The 23,404-nt window shown below is 46.6% G+C and overlaps 1 protein-coding gene across 1 annotated transcript; it reads right to left on the bottom strand.

The window, feature by feature from the left end:
• Positions 1-25: 25 nt before the first annotated feature.
• SRP68 (signal recognition particle 68) lies at positions 26-23,139 on the bottom strand. Its single transcript, XM_078867106.1, has 15 exons — positions 23,027-23,139; positions 20,683-20,749; positions 19,867-19,980; positions 18,973-19,168; positions 17,578-17,660; positions 16,305-16,414; positions 13,567-13,649; positions 12,804-12,944; positions 11,782-11,880; positions 10,305-10,363; positions 7,821-8,069; positions 6,744-6,873; positions 5,778-5,853; positions 4,351-4,403; positions 26-3,835 (listed from the first exon to the last, which is right to left on the bottom strand). Exons 1-15 carry the CDS (start codon positions 23,100-23,102, stop codon positions 3,608-3,610), a joined length of 1,764 nt encoding a protein of 587 aa, XP_078723232.1. The 5' UTR covers positions 23,103-23,139; the 3' UTR covers positions 26-3,607.
• Positions 23,140-23,404: the final 265 nt, after the last annotated feature.

Here is a 23,404-nt window from a genome sequence, read left to right as displayed (position 1 = left end):
TCAGACATTGCAGTTATTTTATTAATCCAGATGGCACAAAGTACTGAAACATTTTATTGCGCCCAGAATTACAGCTTTGCACAATAATACTCGAGCAATTTTCAAGACTTTGTATTTTAGAGGCAAAAACTTTCCAAAACTTATAAATTTAAGACTATTATTTTAGCATGGTATAAATCCCCCTCTTGTGTCCCCCCCCCAATCTTTAACATATTGACTGGAAAATAAGTATTCCAAAATACTATTTCAAAATTAATCACGCTGCATAAAACAAGTTTAATATTTAGCAATTAACAATTATCTTTTTGCTTAATGCTTTTTTATATTTGTTGATGCATCTTCTTTTCTTGTGTTCCAATCATAACCGTTTTGACGGATGTTTGATTAAGCAGGTACCATTTTACATTACTTTGAAAGTAATCCAAAGATAAAAGGAACATTTCTAACAGAACTAAAACACTACCCAAATCCATGCCAAATAAACCTGCTCAGAAAAAATCAAAATCTTCATGTTTGAAAGTGTTTTGTAGGTACTGAAGATTAACAGGAAAAACCCCATTCGCATCAACAACACGTTCATCAGAGACATGCTTGAACCTTATTAAATGCATTTCAAAATATGGCATTTTTCTATCTAGACAAACGAGAGATCTATTTTTATGGGGTCTGCAGCGATTTACATTTATCCCACAAATACAAAAATAAAACAAATCCAGTTTCTCAAGAGTAGGTCGTAGAGTCAACATATTTTCGCAGCCACTTGCAGGCTCTAGGATTCGTTCACAAGATTGTTGTGTGGGTCTAATCTTACGTAGTGAATTTCCTAGTTGAGTAGTGAGTGTGCACCAATGAGGACAATCTGCAGCGGACACACATTGTTTGCCACAGTCACAGTGACCTGTTATTTTGGACTCCCATACCACCTGCCGACCATGATCAATAACAGAAACTTGGCAGATAGAGACCTTAAAAGTCTTGATGCTCTTGCACATCCCACTTGGGACAATGCAAAGCACTGGTCCTTGTATTGAACAACGCCAGCACATTACCTCTGACAGCGAACACTAACAGCCACTACCTATACGAAGACGATACTTGAGGACCAACGGTCCTTGCACAATGCCCACCACGGACCTTGTGTACGAGACGCAAAACATAAACTTGCTTTGCAATCCTGGCTATGCCCACACGCACTGTGGGTCCACTCAAAACAACCCTGATCACAAGGTTACGATTTTTGACACAGCTCAGTTCATGTGTTTCCAGAGTCCAGTCCTTTCGCGGATCCTGAACCAATTTTCAGCCTTCCACACTGGCAAACATTTTCCTTTTCCCGTTAAGGCAGCAACGGTGCACTTCATACGACTACGAACGGGTATAACATGGAGAGCAAATAAAGCCGGGATTGTAATACCTGGCGAGCATCATTGTGCCTTGAGCACAAGACTCCTTTAAGCACGTTTATAAAGCCACTGCCCGTTCCACTCTCAGTGCGGAACAGCGGTCTGCTAAACAGGCCAAGTTGTTCATGCAAGTATGGGACACCAGTGGGATCACTTGGAGCTCCTGAAGGGGTACAACTGGCCCAATGCTGCACATAATTCAATGGTGTGATTATCCACATTGTACAGACAAGGGATTCTTCCTTCTCAAAGTAGTAGTCTTCCATATTGGCCCTCGTGACTATGGAGATACAGGTACGATAATATTTTCCCCATCACAAGCCATCTGCCAATTGGCGTACTTCGAATACCGAATTTATGGTTGGGTGAACCTAAAAAAACGACTAAAACCTGGAAGTATTTATGTGTGAAGTTCAATTCTACAAATCGGTAAATTTCCAAAGAGACATGTCACTAATATGAGTATCACAAGTTTTCCAAATCCTACCAGCATCAATTTGTGTGAAACTTACAAAGTAATGTGTATAAAAGGAAACTCGCCAAACGTTGCATCTTCGCAGTTGAGCTGTCTCATAACGCCAAAACGCGCTGCGTCGATGCCTGTTACCCACATTCCCCACAGCCCCCCCCCCCCCACAACTTCTGCCAAGCAGAGGTCGCAACCAGGTACCCGATACCTGTACCCTACCTGATACCCGGCTACCCGTACCCGGCCAGGTACGGGTACCCGTTTGCGACCCTGGTGCGGCCGGGTACGGGTACGGGTACGGGTAGGCCGCGAGTCACTGGTGAGTAACCGTTTGTCACTCATTTCGGGTAGGGTACGGGTAGGGAACGGATACCCGTACCCGGCCGGGTACGGGTACCCATTTGTGACCCTGGTGCGGCCGGGTACGGGTAAGGAATCAAAACCCGTTTGCGACCTCGGCCGCCAAGGTCTCGTTTGCACCCAAGAGAGCACTCTACCCCATGCCCAACGCAAGCCCAGCCACAAAATTACAGACGAGCCACGCCAAATTAAAAAAAGCATTGCGTTAATATTGTGTTGTACAACATTTGGCCTTGCCCATCTTTGAGGGCATTCAGCAAAAAGGGGGGGGGGGGGGGGGGGGGAAGAGCAGTAATGCACACACCTCCCTCATCGTTAACCCTTTCCCGTTAACGGTCATTTTATTTAGAGAGGCATAGCGTCGTTGTTTTTAAAGACATTGTACTCACCCGCAGAGAACCGTAGCGACGTGACCGCACTCTGCGATAGCTGGCGCCAAACCGTGCCACACGCCCTCCCGCGTGGCCATGTGGGGGGGGGGAGGAGCCTCGGTACGTCTTCCGGAATCGTAAGAAAAACGTGTACGTCATCGGAAGAAAAACGTATAACATACACCGATGACGTGCGCATACGTACACGTACGTCATCGAAATGGGAGAGGGTTGAATAGTGCGAGTTCCGTGAAGAAAACATTTCGCTCTGCACCGAGACATTAACAGCATGACATATAATCGACCGAATAGGGACTAAAACAACGCGCAGTCATTACAGTTTGTTTAAATCAAGAATATGAACAAGCGTATGCCGAGCACGAGCCTGCTGGTTTAAAGGCGCAACCCCTAATGCACAAACGCCGCCCCCCCCCCCCCCCCCCGTCTTGCTGATACATCCCGAGGTCGTGTGTCTACCAGCTGCCCAACAAATACGTACGGAGATTTCTTCACGAGAATGTTCTTCACAGAATTGAGCCGGCCTTTAATTTTTTACCAAACAAAATTGCCGTCTCAACAAGTGGACAGTGTGAATTGTGTGAACACTTTTACTATAGTCAGTCTAGTTGATGACCACCTGTAGAATGTTATTTAAGTCTTACTTTATGGATTTCATCATTCAGTCAACAAAATAAAACGCCGACAAATCCCCACGTTTGTCGTGAAATGGACTAAAAACGCTGATTAAATTAACAATGCCTGAGCGGATAGACAGGCTGCCCTTGTATTCATAAGAGCTATTTGCTTTTTTTTTTGGGGGGGGGAGGGGAATTCCCTTAACCGCGCCGCGCGCAAGTGGTACGGATCGGAAGAGCGGGGAGTGGATGTGTGTGTGGCGTGCGGGGCAGAGTGCGTGACCGGGGCGAGGACTTGAGGAGCGAGAGAAGAGGGTGGGGGTGGCGGAAGGTTGGGGGGGGTCGGGGTCAGGGGGCGGGAGAGTTGGTTCAGCTTCGGAAGCCGAAGATGCCCTTGATCATGCCCGTGAAGCCGCTGCGTGACTTCTGCTCTAGCTTGTCGTCGAGCGGCGGCAGAGCGACGTGGTTGAGCGCCAGGTCGAAGAACAGCGGCTTAACGGGCACGGGCTGGAACTCGGGCGGGAATGTCACCAGGTTGGGCTGCTTGCTGACGAGCGCCGGGTCCAGGCGGTACACGTCCAGTCGCTCGAGCAAGGGCTGGGGAGGAAGGCGACAGAGAGAGGAGGGCAGGGTTAGGGATGCCGGCCTGACCAACAGGCATTCACGACCCCTCGCCATCCAATGAATGGTCACAATTTGGGGGTCACAATTCCACTCAAGAATCTTCCTTGTGGCAAGGTCTCGCGCGTAGCACCATCAAACTCATCTGCGCCATCTCGTTTTTTTCCCATTATCCAAAAGGTCACATTTTGCATATGCATATAAATTGTAACTTTCAGATAAACTGTATGATGAATGCGATCGATCAAATGCCTGATCAGCATGGTGGGGGCAACCAACAACTCGTACACAGCAGAGCTCGACACTGCTTTGATATTGGCACATAGGGATAAGCATCACTTTTACACTAAAAACATTGACAATGGCTCGGTTTTATGGACACCAATGAACTACAAATGGTAGTGCTGTACCTATTAAATATATACGATAAGAGAACACACTGATAAATCGTGGCTTTCGCCGCCAATATTACATTTGCTGAAGATCCTTACTTTGTTATCCGAAACTTCCAAAGCCGCCATGCGATCACCAATATCGTCAGAGTCTGCGAAGAACAACAACAAACGAGCGAAAGAGTTAAGTGGCAGCCACCTGGTGGCATGGCGTTAACGTAGACCCTGTAGCCGGCTCGCCTCTCGGTAGCCGCGTGTGGGACTCGGGCTTTAAAATCACAAACGTTTGCTCGCTTCACGATCTTGGCGCAGTAGGGCTCCGTCACAAATAAAAGCGACGTCTGAACTGCACTCGGCACCCACGTTAGTACCATGCGAGAAAGGACACGCCCACGTACACATTTTTTCAACTCATAGGCACAAATGCCAGATGTGCCTGGGTCAAAATGACTTTTTTGATGCTCACAACTTTGGACGAGAACAAATAAACAAATCCAGCAAAGGCGTTTAAAAGGTACGCAACATTGTACTTTCAAAATGGGCTTGGGTTGCGCCAACCGTAGTTGAAAATGGGTGTCCATACAATGTTGTTAAAAGTAAACGGTCTCCCTACTTTTGCTCTTGCAAGATAATAAAGCTATGCAACTTGTTCTGACCACCTTACGGTTGTACAATCTGTAACCCACATCTAGGAACACACAAATAGAATCACAACGTAAAATAAGCATCCCGAAACGGAGAAGTGTGGTGATCACATTAGGAGCACTGGCTGGAATAATGTCTTTGCCTGGTCCAGTATTACCCACAAGGTCATGCAATTTAGAACGTGTTTCGCACTTCATATAACAGTGCCTCATAAGGAAGAGTATATTAACAGGTGATCTTCTTGGTTCTTTCGGTAAAGTCACGTAGAAGGGAAATAATAAAATAGAAATAAAACATCAAATAATTCTCACGACGTTTCGGCCACAACGCAAGCAGCCGTCCTCAGGTGAAGAACAGGTCTGTCGGGAAGACAGCGTCTGAACAGACCTGTTCTTCACCTGAGGACGGGCTGCTTAAGTTGTGGCCGATACGTCGTGAGAATTATTTTGTTTTAATTGTATTATTTCCCTTCTACGTGACTTTACCGAAAGAACCAAGAAGATGAATCCCTGCAGTCACGAAAGCTTTAAATCAAAATTTAACAAGTGATGTTTCAGACAATGGCCCTTCTTTGCAGCACATGAAATTCGCGCACAAAAAGGACACGTGACGAACGTGTTGACATTTTTTTGTTGCGTGCCACTGGAAAAGCAACATTACCGTACACGTTATTTATCACATACTGTACTTCGTGCGGCGGATTTTACTGATAAAACTAAAAATGGGACCGTGATGGTGGCAATTCTTCTGCACAGACAGTCTGGATAGCACTTACTGCTGCACCCCCTGTCAGTGGCACAGTCGGTGGATGTGGGTATACGTTGCTTCGTGACATAAGTGGTGTCAAAAGGTTTAGCGGCGTACGGCAGAAGCACTTTTACCGAGTATCGCTGTCGCTTGTATCGAGTACTTCTCGGCGTTTATGGAGTTGATCAGCTCTTCCAGTTCATTCTGATCCTAAACGCAGGTATGCCAAAGCAAAAGCATCAATGCAAGCATAAAACAATGCAAGGCAGTTGTCAAAATACAGGTAGGGAATGCAGAGTAGGGCTTCCCAAACTTCACTTCTGTTCCGAGTGTCGAGGCAAGTGTTGGTGTATCACGCAAATGACTAACTCGCAAAATGCACTGCGCTTCTGAAGCAGCCGGGGACATGGCAACACAAGTGGGGGGGTGGGGGGGGGGGGCGGGGATTCATGTATCTGTCTGTGTGGACCGTTGAGTTTTAAATCCTGGTTTTGCTTTGGTTACGCAGTATTTTTTTTACTCCACATGCAGAGCAATGTTCAAAAAGGAGTTTGCTAAATTCTGGCCAAGGTGGCTCAGAGGTCACGGCGCTGAGGTGACACCACGGGGATCATCGTGGGTTCAAATCCTGTGCTTAAACCGGGTTCTCAAGCCTAGCAAACTAATGGTCTCAGCCCCATGGCCAATGACCGCACACAAAAACCATCCGTTTAAATTTGTACTTACTTTGGCAAAATTCCAGCTCTGAGAATTAAAATATCGATGAAGGAGATGCGAGTACAGTATTCTCATGTGCAGAATGGGTGGGAAAGTGCTACACTGTGTACTAATGTATCGACCAGAGGTCACATGAAGGGAAATCGGGTAGTTTTGCGTGGTTTTCCAGAAGCAAACTTCCTCTCATCACATGACATAATGGCGATAAAACTGAGGAAAACATTGCAAGACACACAAAACAGTGTATTTACTCAACACCCCAAATACAGGACTATACGATTAAAACAAGCCTCGAGACTTGACAAGGTTTTCCCCATCCCCCCCCCCCCCCCCAACAACGAATGGCAGTGGCTGCCCCGGTGGTCTCGGTGCTCATCACTCACCATATTGGGGCAGTTGCTCTGGGCGCAGGCAGCCTGCGCCTCCCTCGCGTACTTGAGGACGCGCTCAAACAGCGCCAGCCCCTCCGTCCACTTCTTGGCCGCCAAGTACGACTGTGCTATGAAGTAGCACCTGTGGACACATGCACGCAAACACACGTGAACACAAGATTCACACCTGCTTGCACACTATATCATTCGTAGCTCCAAGGAGTATAACTTGACACTACGGTGATGATGATGATGATGATAACAAGGATTGCAATTCTACGATTAAAGAGACCATCTAGCAGATGAGCCGATTATTTTCCACACCTATGACTAGCACAGTTGGATACGTACAGTGCGAAAGAAGTTCAACGTACATTCATATAAGATGTTGGCATGAGCTGCCAAGTAGTCTGTCTTAGTGGTGAGTGTACTCGCCACTAGTTCATATAGTCCACAATTCAATTCCTGCAGCAGGCAGGTCATATATTGTAAGTACATGCACGCAGTAGGTGCGCAAAGCATTTGTCATCTTGACAAATGATGTTTCGTTTTACAGCACACGCGTTTCTCTGTTCATAGGGGTTCCCTGCGGCAGAAGAGAACACCGCCATGTTAAAGGGAAACAAAAGACACCATCAACTGTAATGATGATGACAATGAAGGCGACAGCAGACAGTTTGGCCGCTGTGGCGTCTGCCACTTCTGCTACCGTTAGTGCTGCTGCCGCTACCGCTACCACTACTGCTGCTGCTGCTACCACTACAGCTGCTGCTACTGTTACCACTACTGCTGCTGCTGCTGCTACCACTACTGCTGCTGCTGCTGCTACCACTACTGCTGCTGCTGCTGCTACCACTACTGCTGCTACTGCTGCTACTGCTGCTACCACTACAGCTACTGCTGCTACCACTACAGCTACTGCTGCTACAGCTGCTGCTGCTACCACTACAGCTGCTGCTGCTGCTACAACTACTGCTGCTGCTGCTACCACTACAGCTGCTGCTGCTACCACTACAGCTGCTGCTGCCACTACAGCTGCTGCTGCTGCTGCTACAACTACTGCTGCTACCACTACTTCTGCTGCCGCACCTGAAGGCCTTGTAAGCCGATTTCTTGTTATCGAGAGATCGCCACAGGTCCGGATCGGCCTCCATGCCGGGCAGCTGCTGCATCTCGGTGAGGCTCTGCAGGATGAGCTCGTAGAGGCGGATCAGCTCCTGGGGACGCGGCGCCTTCCTGCCGTCGTCAACGGCGCCTCGGCTGAGGCGGCGGCGCAGGGCACGCGCCATCACCACGTTGCGCTCCACCGTGTTGCTCAGCTTTATGAACGTCAGGTAGCTGCACTCCCGGATGAATACATGCGCAGGGTCACCACGGCTCAATCGTTCTTGTTTTAAAATATTTGAGAAATAAAATGTTTCTTGTAACTTCTCCCCCCAACCCCCCGCCACCCTGCCCAATTCCCACTGCACTATCGGCGTCATGTTACAAGACAAAGTATAAAAGTATCCATTCAGTTGTCTCGCAGAGCAGTGCAACCCCGGCGCAAGGAAGCAGATATCGCAGCGCTCCCTTCAAGTGACCTCTGGTACCACAGCAGAGGGCAGCACTTTACTACCTGCTCTGTATATGAGAGTAATTTTTTGGCAGAAGACAAACTGATATTTTAATTCTCAAGAGATGGAATTTATCCGAACCAAGTGCGGAAGCACATTTTTTTACGCGATAATTTTTTTTTGTCCAGTCATTGGTGACCGGCTAAGACTGTTAACTGGCTACACTTGAAATCCCAGTTTAATCAGGTGCAGCTGTAACCTGGATTCGAACCCAGGATCTCAGCGGTGCCACGTCAGCGCTGACCCGACCCACCGGACCCCCAATTGCTAAACTATATTTATTTGACCAGGTAAGGCACACCGAGCTATACAGCTCTTTTTCAGATGTGACCTGGCCACAAATGAAAGCTCAACGAAGTGGCTTATCGTGTGGAAATGTAAAGCAGCCAAATACTCAAAAAGCGTGTATCTACATGTGGAGGGAAAAACCGGAGGACCCGTAGAAAAAATCCACGCGGCCACGGGGAGAACACGCAAACTCCAAATATAGAGCAGGCGTCAGGGTTAGGATCGAACCCACGACCTCCTGTATACCAGGCAAAGTAGTTAACATCTCACCACTATGGCAATTGCACTGTCTGCACCTGGCCAAATAATGAACCATTATTATACCACAGATCCCCCCTTTAGACACTCTAGAATGACACAAGACAAATTAGTGAAAATTAAAACAGATAGATTAAAGGCAAACATGTCACAAAAGACAGCCTGTGTTTTTGTGCAATAAACTTGTTTCAGTTACTATCTGCAGATGAAAAAATTAAGAACTTAACAGAAGCAGGCTAAACATAAGCTTCTGAAACATACATCGGCACACATGGAAGTGGGAAAAATCGCACAAGGCAAAAAACACGTTAATTTTCTTTCCCCCTGCAATTGACGATATTTGAACTCTTTCAAGAACGAGGAGCATTGCAAGCTTACAACTATTTCCCGACGGTACATCTCTTAAAAACCCCTTCAACAAATACCTTCCAAGTGCACCCCCACACGCAATTCAAAAGCAATATTCAAACAACATCACGACTCGTGCTTTTTATTTCCATTACGTCCAGCGCAAGTAAACGCTAGGAAGGCTTCTTTCGTGAAACAATTGAAATCGCCAAAATTGATGTTCGCCAACTAAATTGTATATTGTTGGGAGTTTGTAAAAAAAAGAAAAGAGGCTTTAAAACGTTCGTGTTTATCTTGCTCCTTATTCTGGGAAAAGATGAAAATATTGAACATTTGCAATTTTTAAATCCTTTATATTAAGTTCACTTGCTTGTTTGCTTGCTTGCGCGCTTATGACCGTGCAAATCTTTCAGTCCTTTTTTAACCCACTTCCCGTGATCCAATCGAGCTGACATTTTCCACACAGACTCGTTGTGCGTGACAATTAATTTTCGTGAAATTTTTTTTTCAAAATTTTACACTTTTTAGGTAAATTTTTTTTATATTTAATTACCAATTGCTTAATGGTGGCAGGCAATCATCTGACCCATAGGTGGCAGCCATCTCAAGCCAGAGGACGAGAGGACTCTAGCCGCCACGCATATAAAGGATTTATAGTGAAAAACTTTGTTTTTACGGGTTAATTTTGTGTTTTCTGAGGTCTCAACACTAATAAGTTATTCTGTCTACTCTTCCACCCTGGCCGGATGTTTTGGAAGAGGTGGGAGTATCCGCACTCTACCCTCCACCGCACGCGGACCTGCCGATCGATGACCTGCGGTGTAACCCACTGACACTGCTGGGTAGACGGACGCGGCGGTGGAGATTTAAGAGACTTGCTCATTGCCGGGAGCCCGACCCGTCGACCCCTGGATTGCTCCAGAAATCCAGTGTGGTAACCATGACAACCATGAACACCCGATGCCGTCAGCTGTCTCGGCACTATTTTGTTCGCAGCTTCTGTGTTGTTTTCAACGCTTCGGGTCAATGCACAACAGGGAGTGGGGGAGGGGGGGGTCGTTACCTATGTAGGTGTTGCAGGTTCGAGTTCTTTCCTGCCTCCGTTTCTCGCTCTCGCTGTTTCTGCGTCCACGTGCACACAAGGACAAAGATCCTCCGTATAGCCTCCGCAGACTTTTGGGGCAAGTGCTGTTATAGCGGGCCCCCATGAAGGCCGGCACGGCACAAGGGAGTGGGTGGCCAGCACCATGCCGCCTTTGTCTCCTTAGGACCCATTCAGATAATCGTCACTGGTGTTAGCAGTAAGCGGAATTCCAAATTGGGTTGTCGGGTTCGTATCGCAGTGCGCGAGGCGCTACACTAACGCTCCCCACGTGCGCACACACACATACCCACATGCATCAAACAATTTACAACATGGGCACAAGTGCAAATATGATTGTGGGCTAGAAAAACTTAACGAGTTAACGACACAACAACAAATGGAAGCTGCTTTGCAAAGACCTTAAACGTTGGGCAAAATGAGCTTTGAACAATGAGTTGAAATGCGTTTCACTATTATACGATTCAAATTATGCTCCAAGGTACACAATGCTTCTCTACGTTAGAATGTTTTTAACAGAGTCCTTTGGTTTTCTGTTTAAGGCAGCAAAAATGAGAAAACGACATTTTATTTTAAAGCCCGTCTCCTGCCAATCTCAATACATTTTTAATGCTCTCATTTGTAAGAAAATTGAACTGTTATTTTCCCAATGCTCATTCAGCTGTTGAAAAGAGGATTGCAAAATAACAGTGGAGTATATATAAATTGATGTGCATGAATGCATTCGGGAATATCAGATTACATTTTTAAAATATCAGATTTTCAGATATTTTCAGTCCAATTTTGAATTGGAATGTATATTCTACTTTTGTATTCAAATATATAGTAAACAGTAATAACTTTCATAGTTCATGCATTCAATATAATCATATCATAATGTAACGTTCCAAAAGTAAAACAGTCAATTTAATATGACATCACATGACGGCTACTCTGGTGGAAAAGCCATGGACACGATGTCATTTAAAATGTTGTCGTGTAAATGTTGTCGATGCATGTGACATCACATTTTATGATCAATTGGATCCAAAATGTCACATTTAGGTCCAGTTTTGGAATTAATATTAAACTCGGCAAGACATCAGTAGAAGACTGTGGCCACACGGGATGCGTGAGAGTGGATCTGTGTTCACGTGCTAACGTGAACGCATTACACGTGCGCATTTGAATGGAAAATTAACTTCAATAAACAATGCATACACATGTAACGCACATGTATAATGCATTGACATTTGTATATCCATCACAGTTGGCTACATACGGTGCGAAAGAAGTTCAACACGCACGCGCACTGCATGAAATATTGCGCGCACTGCATATTGCACTGCACAAATACAAAGCACACTGCGCGTTCTTATACATTGCAGTGAACGATGCTTTGGAGTAAAAGAAAACTGTGACGGACGCTGCTCCCAGGGGCAGAGAGCACCGCTGTTACCGGGTCGAGCTTCAGCTCCTCCCGCACGGCGTGGATGGCGTCGCGACACTCGATGAGCAGGCTCTCGTAAAGCTGCTCCTTCCCGTCCTCCTTCTCTGCCTGCACTCGTGCGCCCACCAGCAAAGGGGCAAGAGCGGTGCCAAGCGCAATCAGTCGTTGCGCTCTCGTCGACTCCTGCGCTCGGCGGCACGCCGCTTGGTGCGTAGCCGCTGAAGAAGAAGGCTGCTTCGCTCGGCATCAATGGAAACTCCCCCCACGATGACCACGGTGGGGGAGCTTGCAAAAAAACGATGGGCCGGAATATCAGCACAGAAAGCCGCGTAAAATTTGCTGTGTTGGAACATCAATCGATTGCTCTATTGACATAGCAATCAGGACACCATCTTACGCGAGTTGACCGCATTTCCGCGGGGCGGTAGCATGGCCAAGCGGTAGCGCGTTTGCCGACAGTTGTGGAGGTTCGTGGTAACGAGCTCGGCGGGCACCCTTGGTTATTACTGCGGTTGTATTACTCATGAACGCGACACGCCATCTGCTTCACAGTGGATGCTAACCATCCCGTGATGTTTTTCTGAATTGATGAGTAGGCCCAGTTGTGCAGGTGTCACCGTCCAAAAACTAATTTGAAACCTTAACTGTAAATTACATTATCGGGTAAAACCACACAGCAGGATCAACCCCCAACCGGCAAGACCATGCGATAACATTGTGCTATTACAGGGGTCTGCAACCAAAATAACAAGAGACATTTTTTTCGAATTAATTAAAAATCTCAATTTTTGAAGAGCCACAATGCACGTGAATACGTCACAAAGCGGTCCTTAAAGAGCCGCATGCGGCTCCAGAGCCGCAGGTTTTCCGACCCCTGCGCTAGAAGAATGGTGCAAACACAAAATGATGAAATGATGATTATCCTACGAGCTGGGGCGTGAATCGAGGGTGGGCAACGGGAGCCGGGAGGGGGCGAGGGAGCCAGCGGTGGAGGCCGCGTGGGCTGCGTGGACCGCAGGGGCCGCCGTCACCTGTGCGATGGCTGCCTCGCTCTCCTCGAGGCTGAGCAGGAAGACGCGCACGCGGTCGACCTTGACGGGCACCGTGCGGCCGCACCACGTCACCTCGCTCATGCTCGTCGACTGCTTGGCACGCATCTGAGCCAACAGCACCTGCAGCCCGGCACAACACCACGGGGAGAACATGCAAACTCAAAATATACAGGCGTCAGGGTCGGGATAGAACCCACAAGCTCCTGTATACCACGCGAGGTAGTTAACGCCTCGTCACACACAATGAACTCAACCACTGGCATTGCTTGGCCCCAAGTCAGATGCAGATGCCTTATTGGACCGTGGTATTACAGTTTGTTTTCCGACCTGGCTTGGCAAATAGCGAGTGGAAAACCTCCCATCAGTATGAGGGCTCCATGGTGGCTTGGATTATATGTGCCAGTGTAAAAGAGATATTGAAGGAAGATGCAGCCATAAATCAAACAGTGCTTGTAGATACGTAGCTACACTGTCTTTGGGCTGCCCAAAACCAGCTTGAAGCTTCACAAAGGGGCCAAAAGACTTCATAACCTTGGTCAGATGCTTTTTCATAGCATCGGAGCACTCTACCTGAATGTTGCAGTTACCCGTATGGGGAACGAGCATCGTAATTTCCTTACTTATAAATCTACTAGACAAGTGACGCTAGAGGTGCGGCAGCCAGCCATGTCACAACAGTATTGTACACATCTTGTGAAAATAAACTGCACGAATCCAGACGCTCATTACATCCACAACTCACCTCAAGTTTTTCTGTGAGCATGCTGCTACTGTCACCAGATTTCAGGCGCATTTGCAACAAATCCCCAATCGCCGACTGGTCACCTGTGCAAACAAAAAAGTAGGGCCCACTGTTAACGGACGCTGTGACACAATGGTGCAAATCGCGCTCGGAATCCTCCCATTCAGCCAGAAGGGTGGGCCGTCGTCAATAAATCATAAACATCCAGGATCTATCCACTGCTGGACGGAGGCCATGCCACATCATCGACGCCACTCGCCGTCTGTCCGATACCACGACCCATCTTGTTCCTGCGTGCCATGCGAGTTAACCCCGTCGCTCCTTCTCCAGCAGTGGTTATCCTTATGGATGCGTTTGCTCCTTTGGGCTGCCGCTCCTGTCACCAATCGCGATTTGCACCTGGCACAAGCCCACTTCGTTTTTTCTTTTGTCAAAACGTGAGATCTACGATTTGTATTTTTTCAGTGTTGGCCCCTGCGTAAGTTTACGATATTCTGCAGATTTAGCATTTTTCCCCCCCAAGCCAAAAAGCTTCCGTGTATTCGGAGAAGAAACACAAAAACTCAATGTCCTCTACCAGGAGGGCGACCGAGCGCAGTAAAGTCGCCACTGCTTTCCCTGCACAAAAATCTTCGAGCAATGAAGCCCTACAGATCGACAGAAACATTCCTCTTTTTCGAAGAAAGTTTTGGTTCTAATTTACCAGGGTGTCTGATCGAAGTGACCAACTGTGTCGTCTCACTCACGCCTGTCTTCACAACCACCACCGCACTGCAGGTCACGGCACTTCTCAAGTGCAGCAATTGTGATTTTTAGTTTTTGGAGTAACTGGTGCACCGTCAGGTCAAGTTACAAGTGACCTTGCTCTCTCTTGCGCCACAAAGAATGCTGACGAGTGACGAGGCAGCCCATCAATCTGTGCTCAGAGCATTCCCAGCCATTATTCTTTGGTTCTTTCGGTAAAGTCACATATAAAGATAAAATAATAAATTAAATAATAGCATACGACGTTTCGATCGCAACACAAGCAATCATCATCAGGTATAATGAAATAGCGACATAAAATCTAACCAGAAAACTATAGACAGACATATAAGCAGACAGATATCACCAAGATACATAGAGCGGGCAACACAGGTACAGAGAGGGGTGATCGTCTCTGTGGGGTGGCCTTAAATAGACAGAGGGGGGCGGAGGCAGCGAGAGGGAGGGGTTAGAGACAAAATTTACATGTCAATGAGTACGAGGAGACGCGTAGAGAAGTACGCAGGCTTAGAGGGAGAAAGAAACACACTAAAATTAAATAACCTAGCAAAGTATCGTTTTTTGTCGTTCTTAGGTTCTGCTCTGTCTGTGTGTCTCCGTTCCTCTTGTTTTTATCTTTTGTCTTTCTTTGGAATTTTCACTTAAATTCTAACTTAGCAATCTTTGAAATACGTAATCGACCAGGCTATGCGTTAATTGTGTGTTGACCGACTCTCTGTGTCGTTTTACATAATATTTCGATACTTTGCTAGGTTATTTAATTTTAGTGTGTTTCTTTCTCCCTCTAAGCCTGCGTACTTCTCTACGCGTCTCCTCGTACTCATTGACATGTAAATTTTGTCTCTAACCCCTCCCTCTCGCTGCCTCCGCCCCCCTCTGTCTATTTAAGGCCACCCCACAGAGACGATCACCCCTCTCTGTACCTGTGTTGCTCGCTCTATGTATCTTGGTGATATCTGTCTGCTTATATGTCTGTCTATAGTTTTCTGGTTAGATTTGATGTCGCTATTTCATTATACCTGATGATGATTGCTTGTGTTGCGATCGAAACGTCGTATGCTATTATTGAATTTATTATTTTATCTTTATATGTGACTTTACCGAAAGAACCAAAGAATAATGGCTGGGAATGCTCTGAGCACAGATTGATTCCTGCAGTCACGAATGCTCCAAAATTAAGATTCCCAGCCATGTTGTGCCGAGCCTACCCCCGTTCTCTCCATGTGCTTTGCAGGGTCGTAAAGGGACTAGGATGACAATAAATGACGACAAGGCAACAATAATTGAATGATGCCACCATGTCATTAAGCAGTCCTCGATTGCTTCAACATCCCTGCTTTCATATGGCACCTTTAGCAATTCACCCCCTCAATAGGTGAACTCAATAACAATTTTTATCATATTCAGCTTAAAATAGAAAAAACGCCCAACAAAAGCACTTGATCATTACCATGGTGACAAGCAATTGCGCCTCGGTGTACAAAATTAGATATAACTATCGGCACGGACAGAATCAACAGCAACGGACAGAATCAGCAGCAAAAAAAAAACACGTAATTATCTTTAAAAGCATGCACTGTGGAAGTGCTCTATTTTAACACAGAAGGCAACAATAAAGGAAAGCAGCCGGTGAGTATAAAGCACACTCGCGTGATTCACCACCACGCCAGATTTTGATTTTGAAAGGTACATTTAAATTCACAGCTAAATTTAACTCGCTCACAACAGGACTTCTTCACGTCCCCCACATGGCAGGTCCACAATTTTTGTGAATTACTTTTCACTTGGCGTGCGCTGCCGCCGTCAATTACAAGCCATTTCACAAAGATTACTCGGCATGCTCATTCACGCAGCTGGTGGCGAGTGGGGCGGTCGGAGGAAGGGGGAGGACGAGGGGGGAGGGGACAGCAAGGGAAGGGAGTCTCATTTGAGGTGAAGCCACGGATGGGATCTGCAATGTGCGTGGCCCTTACCGATGTTGTAGGCGCAGTAGCGCAGGTTGGGGGAAATCTCCTCGACCCGCTGGCGATACAGCACAGCCTGCTCGTCCGAGAAGGCGCTGGCAAGCTTCTCATAGATGGTCCTGAAGGCATGACACGCGTGCGCGCACGGTCAGTGGAAAGAGCAAGACAGACGCTGCTGCCCGTTCATCCTTGGCGCCGTATCGATTAATCACTTGAAGAAATATTTTTTTACTTAGATATTTTTCGATTTAAAGCTTTCGTGACTGCAGGGATTCATCTTCTTGGTTCTTTCGGTAAAGTCACGTAGAAGGGAAGTAATAAAATAATAAAAATAAAACATAATAAAATAAAATAATTCTCACGAAGTTTCGGCAACAACGCAAGCAGCCGTCTTCAGGTGAAGAATTAGACACTGCCAAGCTAGGAGCTTATATATAAGCTGGGTTGGAGGTGGAAGAAGAGCGTGACTTTACCGAAAGAACCAAGAAGGTTAGATATTTTTATCAAGTACAGTAATTAAAAGTCGTATTAAAATGTGATTCGGTAACGACGATGATGATTGCGTTATTTCAATAAATGATGGCTGATTTGGATGATGATGATGATGCATCATTCCCACCCTCCTCGACCTCTGGTCCCGGAGCCATTATTTATTTATACAAATCACCTGAAAATTGTACGCCGACTTTATTTATTTACACCGCGATAATAGATTGGTAAGCGAAATATCTCGGTCTTCATCTCTCTTGCTGACAATACAACCAAGTGCGGTAAATGTTGGTGGTAACGCATCACAGCAAAGATGTGAATGTCAGTAAATGTCACACAGATGAATCCCTCTTTGTAAACCCATTTGTAGATGGAGCTGTACGCACGCCTCTAATGATTACAAAGTCAGTGTCAAGTTTTATTGCCGTATTTAATTCGCCCCGACGGTCTATACCAGGGATCAAGATGAACGTAGTGAAAATTATTCGATTTAAACAAAAGTTTCCATACAGTTGTGTCACTTATTAGGGGCTTACCCTACGTAAAAAAAACAACACAATTGCTCAAAAGGTTGCTAGAAACCTTGGCTATAAAAACCCATCGCTGAAAGGATAAGCCTCATCAGCCAAGGCGCTCTAGTTTAGCCAAGAGGACCCTCAGTGACAGCTGTCCCTGCGCAACACACGGCAAAAGCAGCATTGGCCTGCAACGCAAAACCAAATCCGTGTGCACGGCTTCTCCCCGGTGCATTGGCTCACCTAATATGTGTTCCCCCCCCCATCCACTGACTTACTTGCAGCTGCCAAAAGACTCCATGGCTTTCGTCCAGTCTTGCTTTTCAAACCTCAGCATGCCAGCCATGTACGCAGCGTACGCCTGTCAAGACGGGCAGATGCAGAAATTAAGCATTTCGTACAGATTCAATTTTTATGTACAATTTTTATTGAGTGACTGTGTGTTGTCTTAGTGTAATCTGGGACTGTTTTTGCTGTTGTTTTACTGCCTTACCGAAGCAATTTGAACTCAAATTATTTATTTAATTATGAGGCACCACAGTGGTGGAGTTTGACTGAATATTTGGAGTTTGCGTGTTCTCCCCGAGGTCGCGTGGATTTTTTTCTCAGGGTACTCCAGTTTTTCCCTCCACATTTAGAAACATGCAATGAGATTATTAACATTATTTTAGTGCTATAAATGTCTATATGAAGGGCCCCTTTGTTGAGCTATCATTTGTGGCCAGGTCGCTTCTAAAAGATAATTTAATACCTCAGTGGGCTTTGCCTGGTAGGATGGGGGTTGGTTTAGTATTATTTGTCTGTGTCCGAGCGATTTGTTTACCTTTCTTGTACTTTGTCCTACTATCATGTTATTGTATTGTTTATTGTTGTAACCTGATTAGCCGCCCCGACTGGTCATCTGTGAAAAAGAGCTTTATAGCTCATCGGATTCCTCCAGTATAAATAAATATTCTGATTCCGAGATTCCATTAAACTTCGGTTTCGATCACGTTTTTTTATTTGACGTTCTCTTTCTAGTTTATCATTTTATTTTTTTCTCGCCTTTCAGGTTTTAGTTCCACAAGTCGCAGTCGCGCACACCTATCATCCAGAAACTTGCACGTAGAGCAAGTTACGCAAAAAATTAACTTCTTGCTGGGCACAGTACATCACTTTGCGGATCTATCTATGAAAAGAAAAGAAAATTGTGATCCCGCGTAGGTAGAAACACACAAGCACAAAGGATAGAAAGCACACATCATTCGTCAAAAACATTGCCTGAAAAGGATGTTTTTCCCTTTGACTGTTAATTAATTTGGACCATGATGCTAGCACACATAGCATACTCTTTTTCGAATAACGGGAATGGGATCCTTAACGTCCACGTTGAAGCAGACAGCGTGTATTTTTTTGGTTAATACACTCGCAGTATTAACCAGGCCAGCGTCTGGGCATGAACCGCAAACCTCTGCGTGTCACCGCCCAATATTGCCTGAATGATATCATCACTTCCTATATTCATATTGAGTATTACTTATCACAACTATAACTTTTTACAACGCCGAATGCCGTACAAAGTCATTTCATTGGAGTCACGAAAAAATATCTATCATCTTGGGTCGAACTTACGACGTTGCTACGTCGCAACGACGTCGCGAGCGCGTTCTGCACTCCGGCCCCTCGCTTGGTACCTGCGCCTCGAGTTTGGTGCGGGCGTCGATGCGTTTGCCCTCGCACAGGCGCTCCAGCGCCTCGGCGTGCTTGGCCGCCTTGCGCAGGCGCGACACCAAGTGGAAGCGCTTGCGGGGCTCCGTGTTGGCCTCCTGCTTGAGCTGCATGGCATAGCTCCACGCGCGCTCCGCGCTCATCAGCTCCAGCAGCAGGTACCTGCAAGCACATGCGCAGACATACGCGCGCTCCGGTGGTGCTCCAATTCTATTAATTGATATCAACGTTTTCCATTTATGGTTATAAAAACTATGAACCATTTTTTTTAACATGGCTGGCCCTCTTGAGCTATGTAGCTCTTTTTCAGAAGCAACTTGGCGACAAATGATAGCTCAACGAAGTGGCTCATCACGTGGAAATTTATAGCAGCCAAATGCTCCGAACGCATGTCGATTCTAAATGTGGAGGGGAAAAAAACTGAGAAAGATCCACGCCACCACGGGGAGAGCATGCAAACTCCGAATATACAGGAGTCAGGGTCGAGGTCGAAACCAAGACCTCCTGTATACCAGGCGAGGTAGTTAACATCTTGCACCACGACAGCTGATGATTATGATTTCTTTTTACATTGTGCGGTATATGCCAGGACGTCTCAATGGCACTTTAAATCACATCCCAAACATGTGAATGGGCACCCTCAGTGACAACTTTCCCTGTGGGCACAAGACGACTCCTCAGCACCTTGCCTGCAAATGGATAACAGTCTGCCAGCAGTGGGCGATGATTGCAATGTATATTCCGAATTGAGTAATTTGCAGGCAACTTTCAAATTTGGCGAATTTGGAGCCTGACGTCAGCACACAATGGCCTATTCTTGATGATGTGGATGACAAGATGTCACATTCAGCAACGCTCACCGCGGGTCTTTGAGCAACTCCACAGTGACCTTGCGCCCAGTGTACTTGTGGCGATTCCCCATTTTGAAGTTGAGAGCTTTTCTCAGCCTCCGGAGCCGTCGAGAGCAGTAGCCCCTGCAACAATTCATAGGAAAATATCAAGATAAAATATCGAGTTAAAATCAATGAAACCTTCATTTTGGACGGCATGTGCGTCCAGATAACTTGTGGGGTGTCGTGGCACGGCTTAATCTATCGAACTGGAATTGTCATTTCTATTTTAATTTTTATTATTATAAGTTTTCACAGTGGGTGCAGCGATGGTTAGCGTGCTGTGCTACGAATTCAGCGACCCAAGTTCGATTTCCCAAACGCACTGACTCGTGTGGTGAAGCATGATGAACTAAACTCATAGCCTACATGGCATGGGGGGAGGCCTCCATCCATTGGCTGGATTGTAAATGGCTGGAATGTATTTATTAATCTGGATTATAATAAGCACTCTTCCCCCCCCCCTATTTTAAATCGAAAGTTGGGTGTACATTTAATAATCTAGTGTCCTTGTGTGTGACAAAAATTATTTCTATTACTTTATTGATGCCAGACACAAGTTTGGGGCGAATCTTACTTTCCATCTTACAAAGCAAAGAAACGTGTGGGGGGGGGGGGGTTGTGAGAATGCACTATGGATGTTTACATGCTTGCCGTGTAGAGCTTTGAGATGCTCGTGGTATATACATTCAAACTATCATTACAGACACTGACATGAAGTTAGAGCGGTAAAAATTTAGCAGACGCAAGTAACATGCAACACATCTGTGTGTGGTGTGCGAGTACCTGTAGCGCTGGTAGTCTCCATGACGCAGCCCATGCTGTTGCTGCGACTCCTTTATAATTTGCAGGACTGCCACGCTGGGTCAAGGTGTTGACAACCATTTATATAGTGCGGCAAACCCGATAATGGCCACAAACACATTTTGTAATAAAAGATTCTCAAACAACAAACAGCAACATTGTAAGCGTTACAAGTTACCTTATTATAAGTCTCTCCTAATCTGTACAAAAAGGTGAAAGTGCAACCCTGCAATTTACTTGCCCACGCCACTGCTGGCAGAAGAGCTTCTAGGGCGGCAACATTCTAGAGGGTATTTGTTCTACTCTGCCGTGTTGACCGGATGTGTTGGAATAGGTGGGCGTACCCACACTTTACCCTACCACAGGTGAGCTGCTGAGTGACTGATGTACCCGTGTACACTGCAGGGCAGACAGAGGTGGAGGAGAGGGGTATTACAAAAACCTGCACCATTGTTTAAAGTGCTGCGCCGAGAGGCTTGGCTACCTCTGGATTGCAAATCCAGAATGCTAACCATTAAACTACGGCAGCTCCAATATGTATAGCCATGTGAAAAACCACTCGGTCAACATGTGTTATTTTGCATGGGAAACACACAACGTGCAGCCTTGTACAAGGCAGGCAACAATCGATTAAAATAAAGTCCACACACTCAACATGGCATATACCACTACGAGAAGGAAACCACTTTCATATTAACCCTACTTTGTAATTCAGCGTTGCAGGCGGGGAGCATAGACATCGACGCACAGTACAGTCAGTACAATGGATTTTGTGGCACTGCCCTATGCTGGCACTAGCTGCTATATAGGGTAGAATTTAACAATGAAATTCATATAGCAAGCTGAAGTATGACCACATCTCATAATATTATACAAATCGGGGGGTAATGTGCACATCTGTAGAGTGTGAAGGCTGGCCAGAGTTTAAATTGACACGACGTTAGGGTACAAGTGGAGTCTTTTCACGAAATGTAATTTGGCAATGAAAAACAACATCAGTGTCCCCAAAGTAGGAATTTTTCATTTGGCGCATTTCACTTGCCCCTGACATATGGAGTCAGAAACATTGGACACCGACAAAGACGATGGAACGAAAACTGAAAAGTGGCACGCAGAATAAGAAAAACAAATTCGTAACCAGCACAAATCTCACACATCAGACAATTGTTCAATCATAAACTCCGAACAAAGACATTTGCATTCTTGGAATGACACTGAGAGACGGGAAAAATAAATTCGCGGACCGGAGAACGCAACTCAGAGACATCGTGACTGCGGCCAATAAAAGTCTGGTGACCATACGGTTAAACAAGCGCTCCTACATGTACGACAGTCATTTTAATGTCCAATGGTAAATTACGGAAATATTTAGAGAAGTTGACAGGGGCTTTACACGTTGGGCTCAGGATATATGTCACAGCTAAGACACATCGTTCTGGAACAGGAGAAAATATGAACCTCAGCTAATTTAAAGCTCACCACAATCAAAATGAGGAGGCGGACCAGAGCAAGTTGGAGTGCTTTTAAGGAAGCGCGGGGAGGCCTTTGTATGTAGACTGACAGAAGCGCTGCTCTTCATATGGACCATCAGCAGCTGAAATCACACCTCGCATCTCATTGCTACCAATGTTCAACTTCTTTAGCGCCGTGCTAATCGGAGGCGCTCCAAACGAGGGGGGCCGGGTGGGGGGGGGGTCCCATCAAAAGCTCGTAAAGCCAAGCAAGATGTGTGGGGGGTGTTGAGAGTTGGGGGGGGGGCAGCCACGTACGCCTAGACAGCGCTTTGATTGAGCAGCCACCATCATCACCGCGCGTTCAAAACGTGCGCAGTGCGAGAGAGAAACACAAAATCCCATTCCCAAGCACAGAACCCGCACGGAACCAGCGCGGTTGAGAACCGATTCGAGGGGCGATTTCGTCCTTCCAGACCGCCCCACGCCGCCGAACCTCGAGGTTAGCGGCGCGGTCGCCTACGTACGGCGCGAAAGAAGTCCAACCACACCGTACACACACGTAAGTCCAAACAAAAAAAAACGAAAGAAGGCTCTATCGGGCAGATTTCTATAGGGGTTAACGTCGTGAGACATGCCAACAACGTTCCGCGCCTACCGAACCGAAGCTACACAGACTCGCGAAACGAAGAAGCCGGCCCGATACGGGACGGGTGGCAAGCGGCGCGTACAGTGGACGCCCCATTCATATTACGTGGCTTGGCCAGCAGCGGGTTGGGTCACGTGCGAAACGCTTTTGGAAGCGGCTTTAGTCGCGATCGCCACGCAACGCGACGTACAAGTGTGGGAGACGGGCAGGCGGCGGCGAGGGATACTCTCCAAGGTGAGCGTAGCCGCCTCCGCCTCGGCCAACGCGGCCGCCGCCGTCTCCTCAGCGCCAGCGGACGCCATCACGGGGACCCCGGTTGGAGAGAGAAGGTGGAATCGATTCGCACCGATAATAATTAATCGCGAACGCCGATTCCTTAGTCTCGAGGCGTGGGTAAGCGGACGAATCGATTCTCGGATCGGATCTGGCGCGCGCTTGTTCAACAGCCGCACGTTTGCGTGGCGTACGATTCGACGTGTCGATTCGTTGGGAGTCGCGAGGCGTGGGGGCATCATGATGAATGCATCCCCTGTCAGATTTGAAGCTTTCGTGACTGCAAGGATTCATAACTCTTAGGTTTTTTCGGTAAAGTCACGTAGGTAAA

The sequence above is a fragment of the Lampetra fluviatilis genome, chromosome 23 (assembly GCF_964198595.1).
Source record: "Lampetra fluviatilis chromosome 23, kcLamFluv1.1, whole genome shotgun sequence".
Lineage (NCBI taxonomy): Eukaryota > Metazoa > Chordata > Hyperoartia > Petromyzontiformes > Petromyzontidae > Lampetra > Lampetra fluviatilis.
Note: the sequence above shows the minus strand (reverse complement) of the source record. Positions and strands in the feature narration are given on the sequence as shown.

Bases quoted from the DNA above. Each gene is read 5' to 3' on its own strand.
- SRP68 (XM_078867106.1), bottom strand. From the start codon at position 23,102: ATGGCGTCCGCTGGCGCTGAGGAGACGGCGGCGGCCGCGTTGGCCGAG. The intron at 20,750-23,026 runs GTATCCCTCGCC...CCAGCGTGGCAG, and splicing joins GGCTACGCTCACCTTGGAGA to TCCTGCAAATTATAAAGGAG. The intron at 16,415-17,577 runs GTAAGTCAGTGG...TCATGCCTTCAG, and splicing joins GAGTCTTTTGGCAGCTGCAA to GACCATCTATGAGAAGCTTG.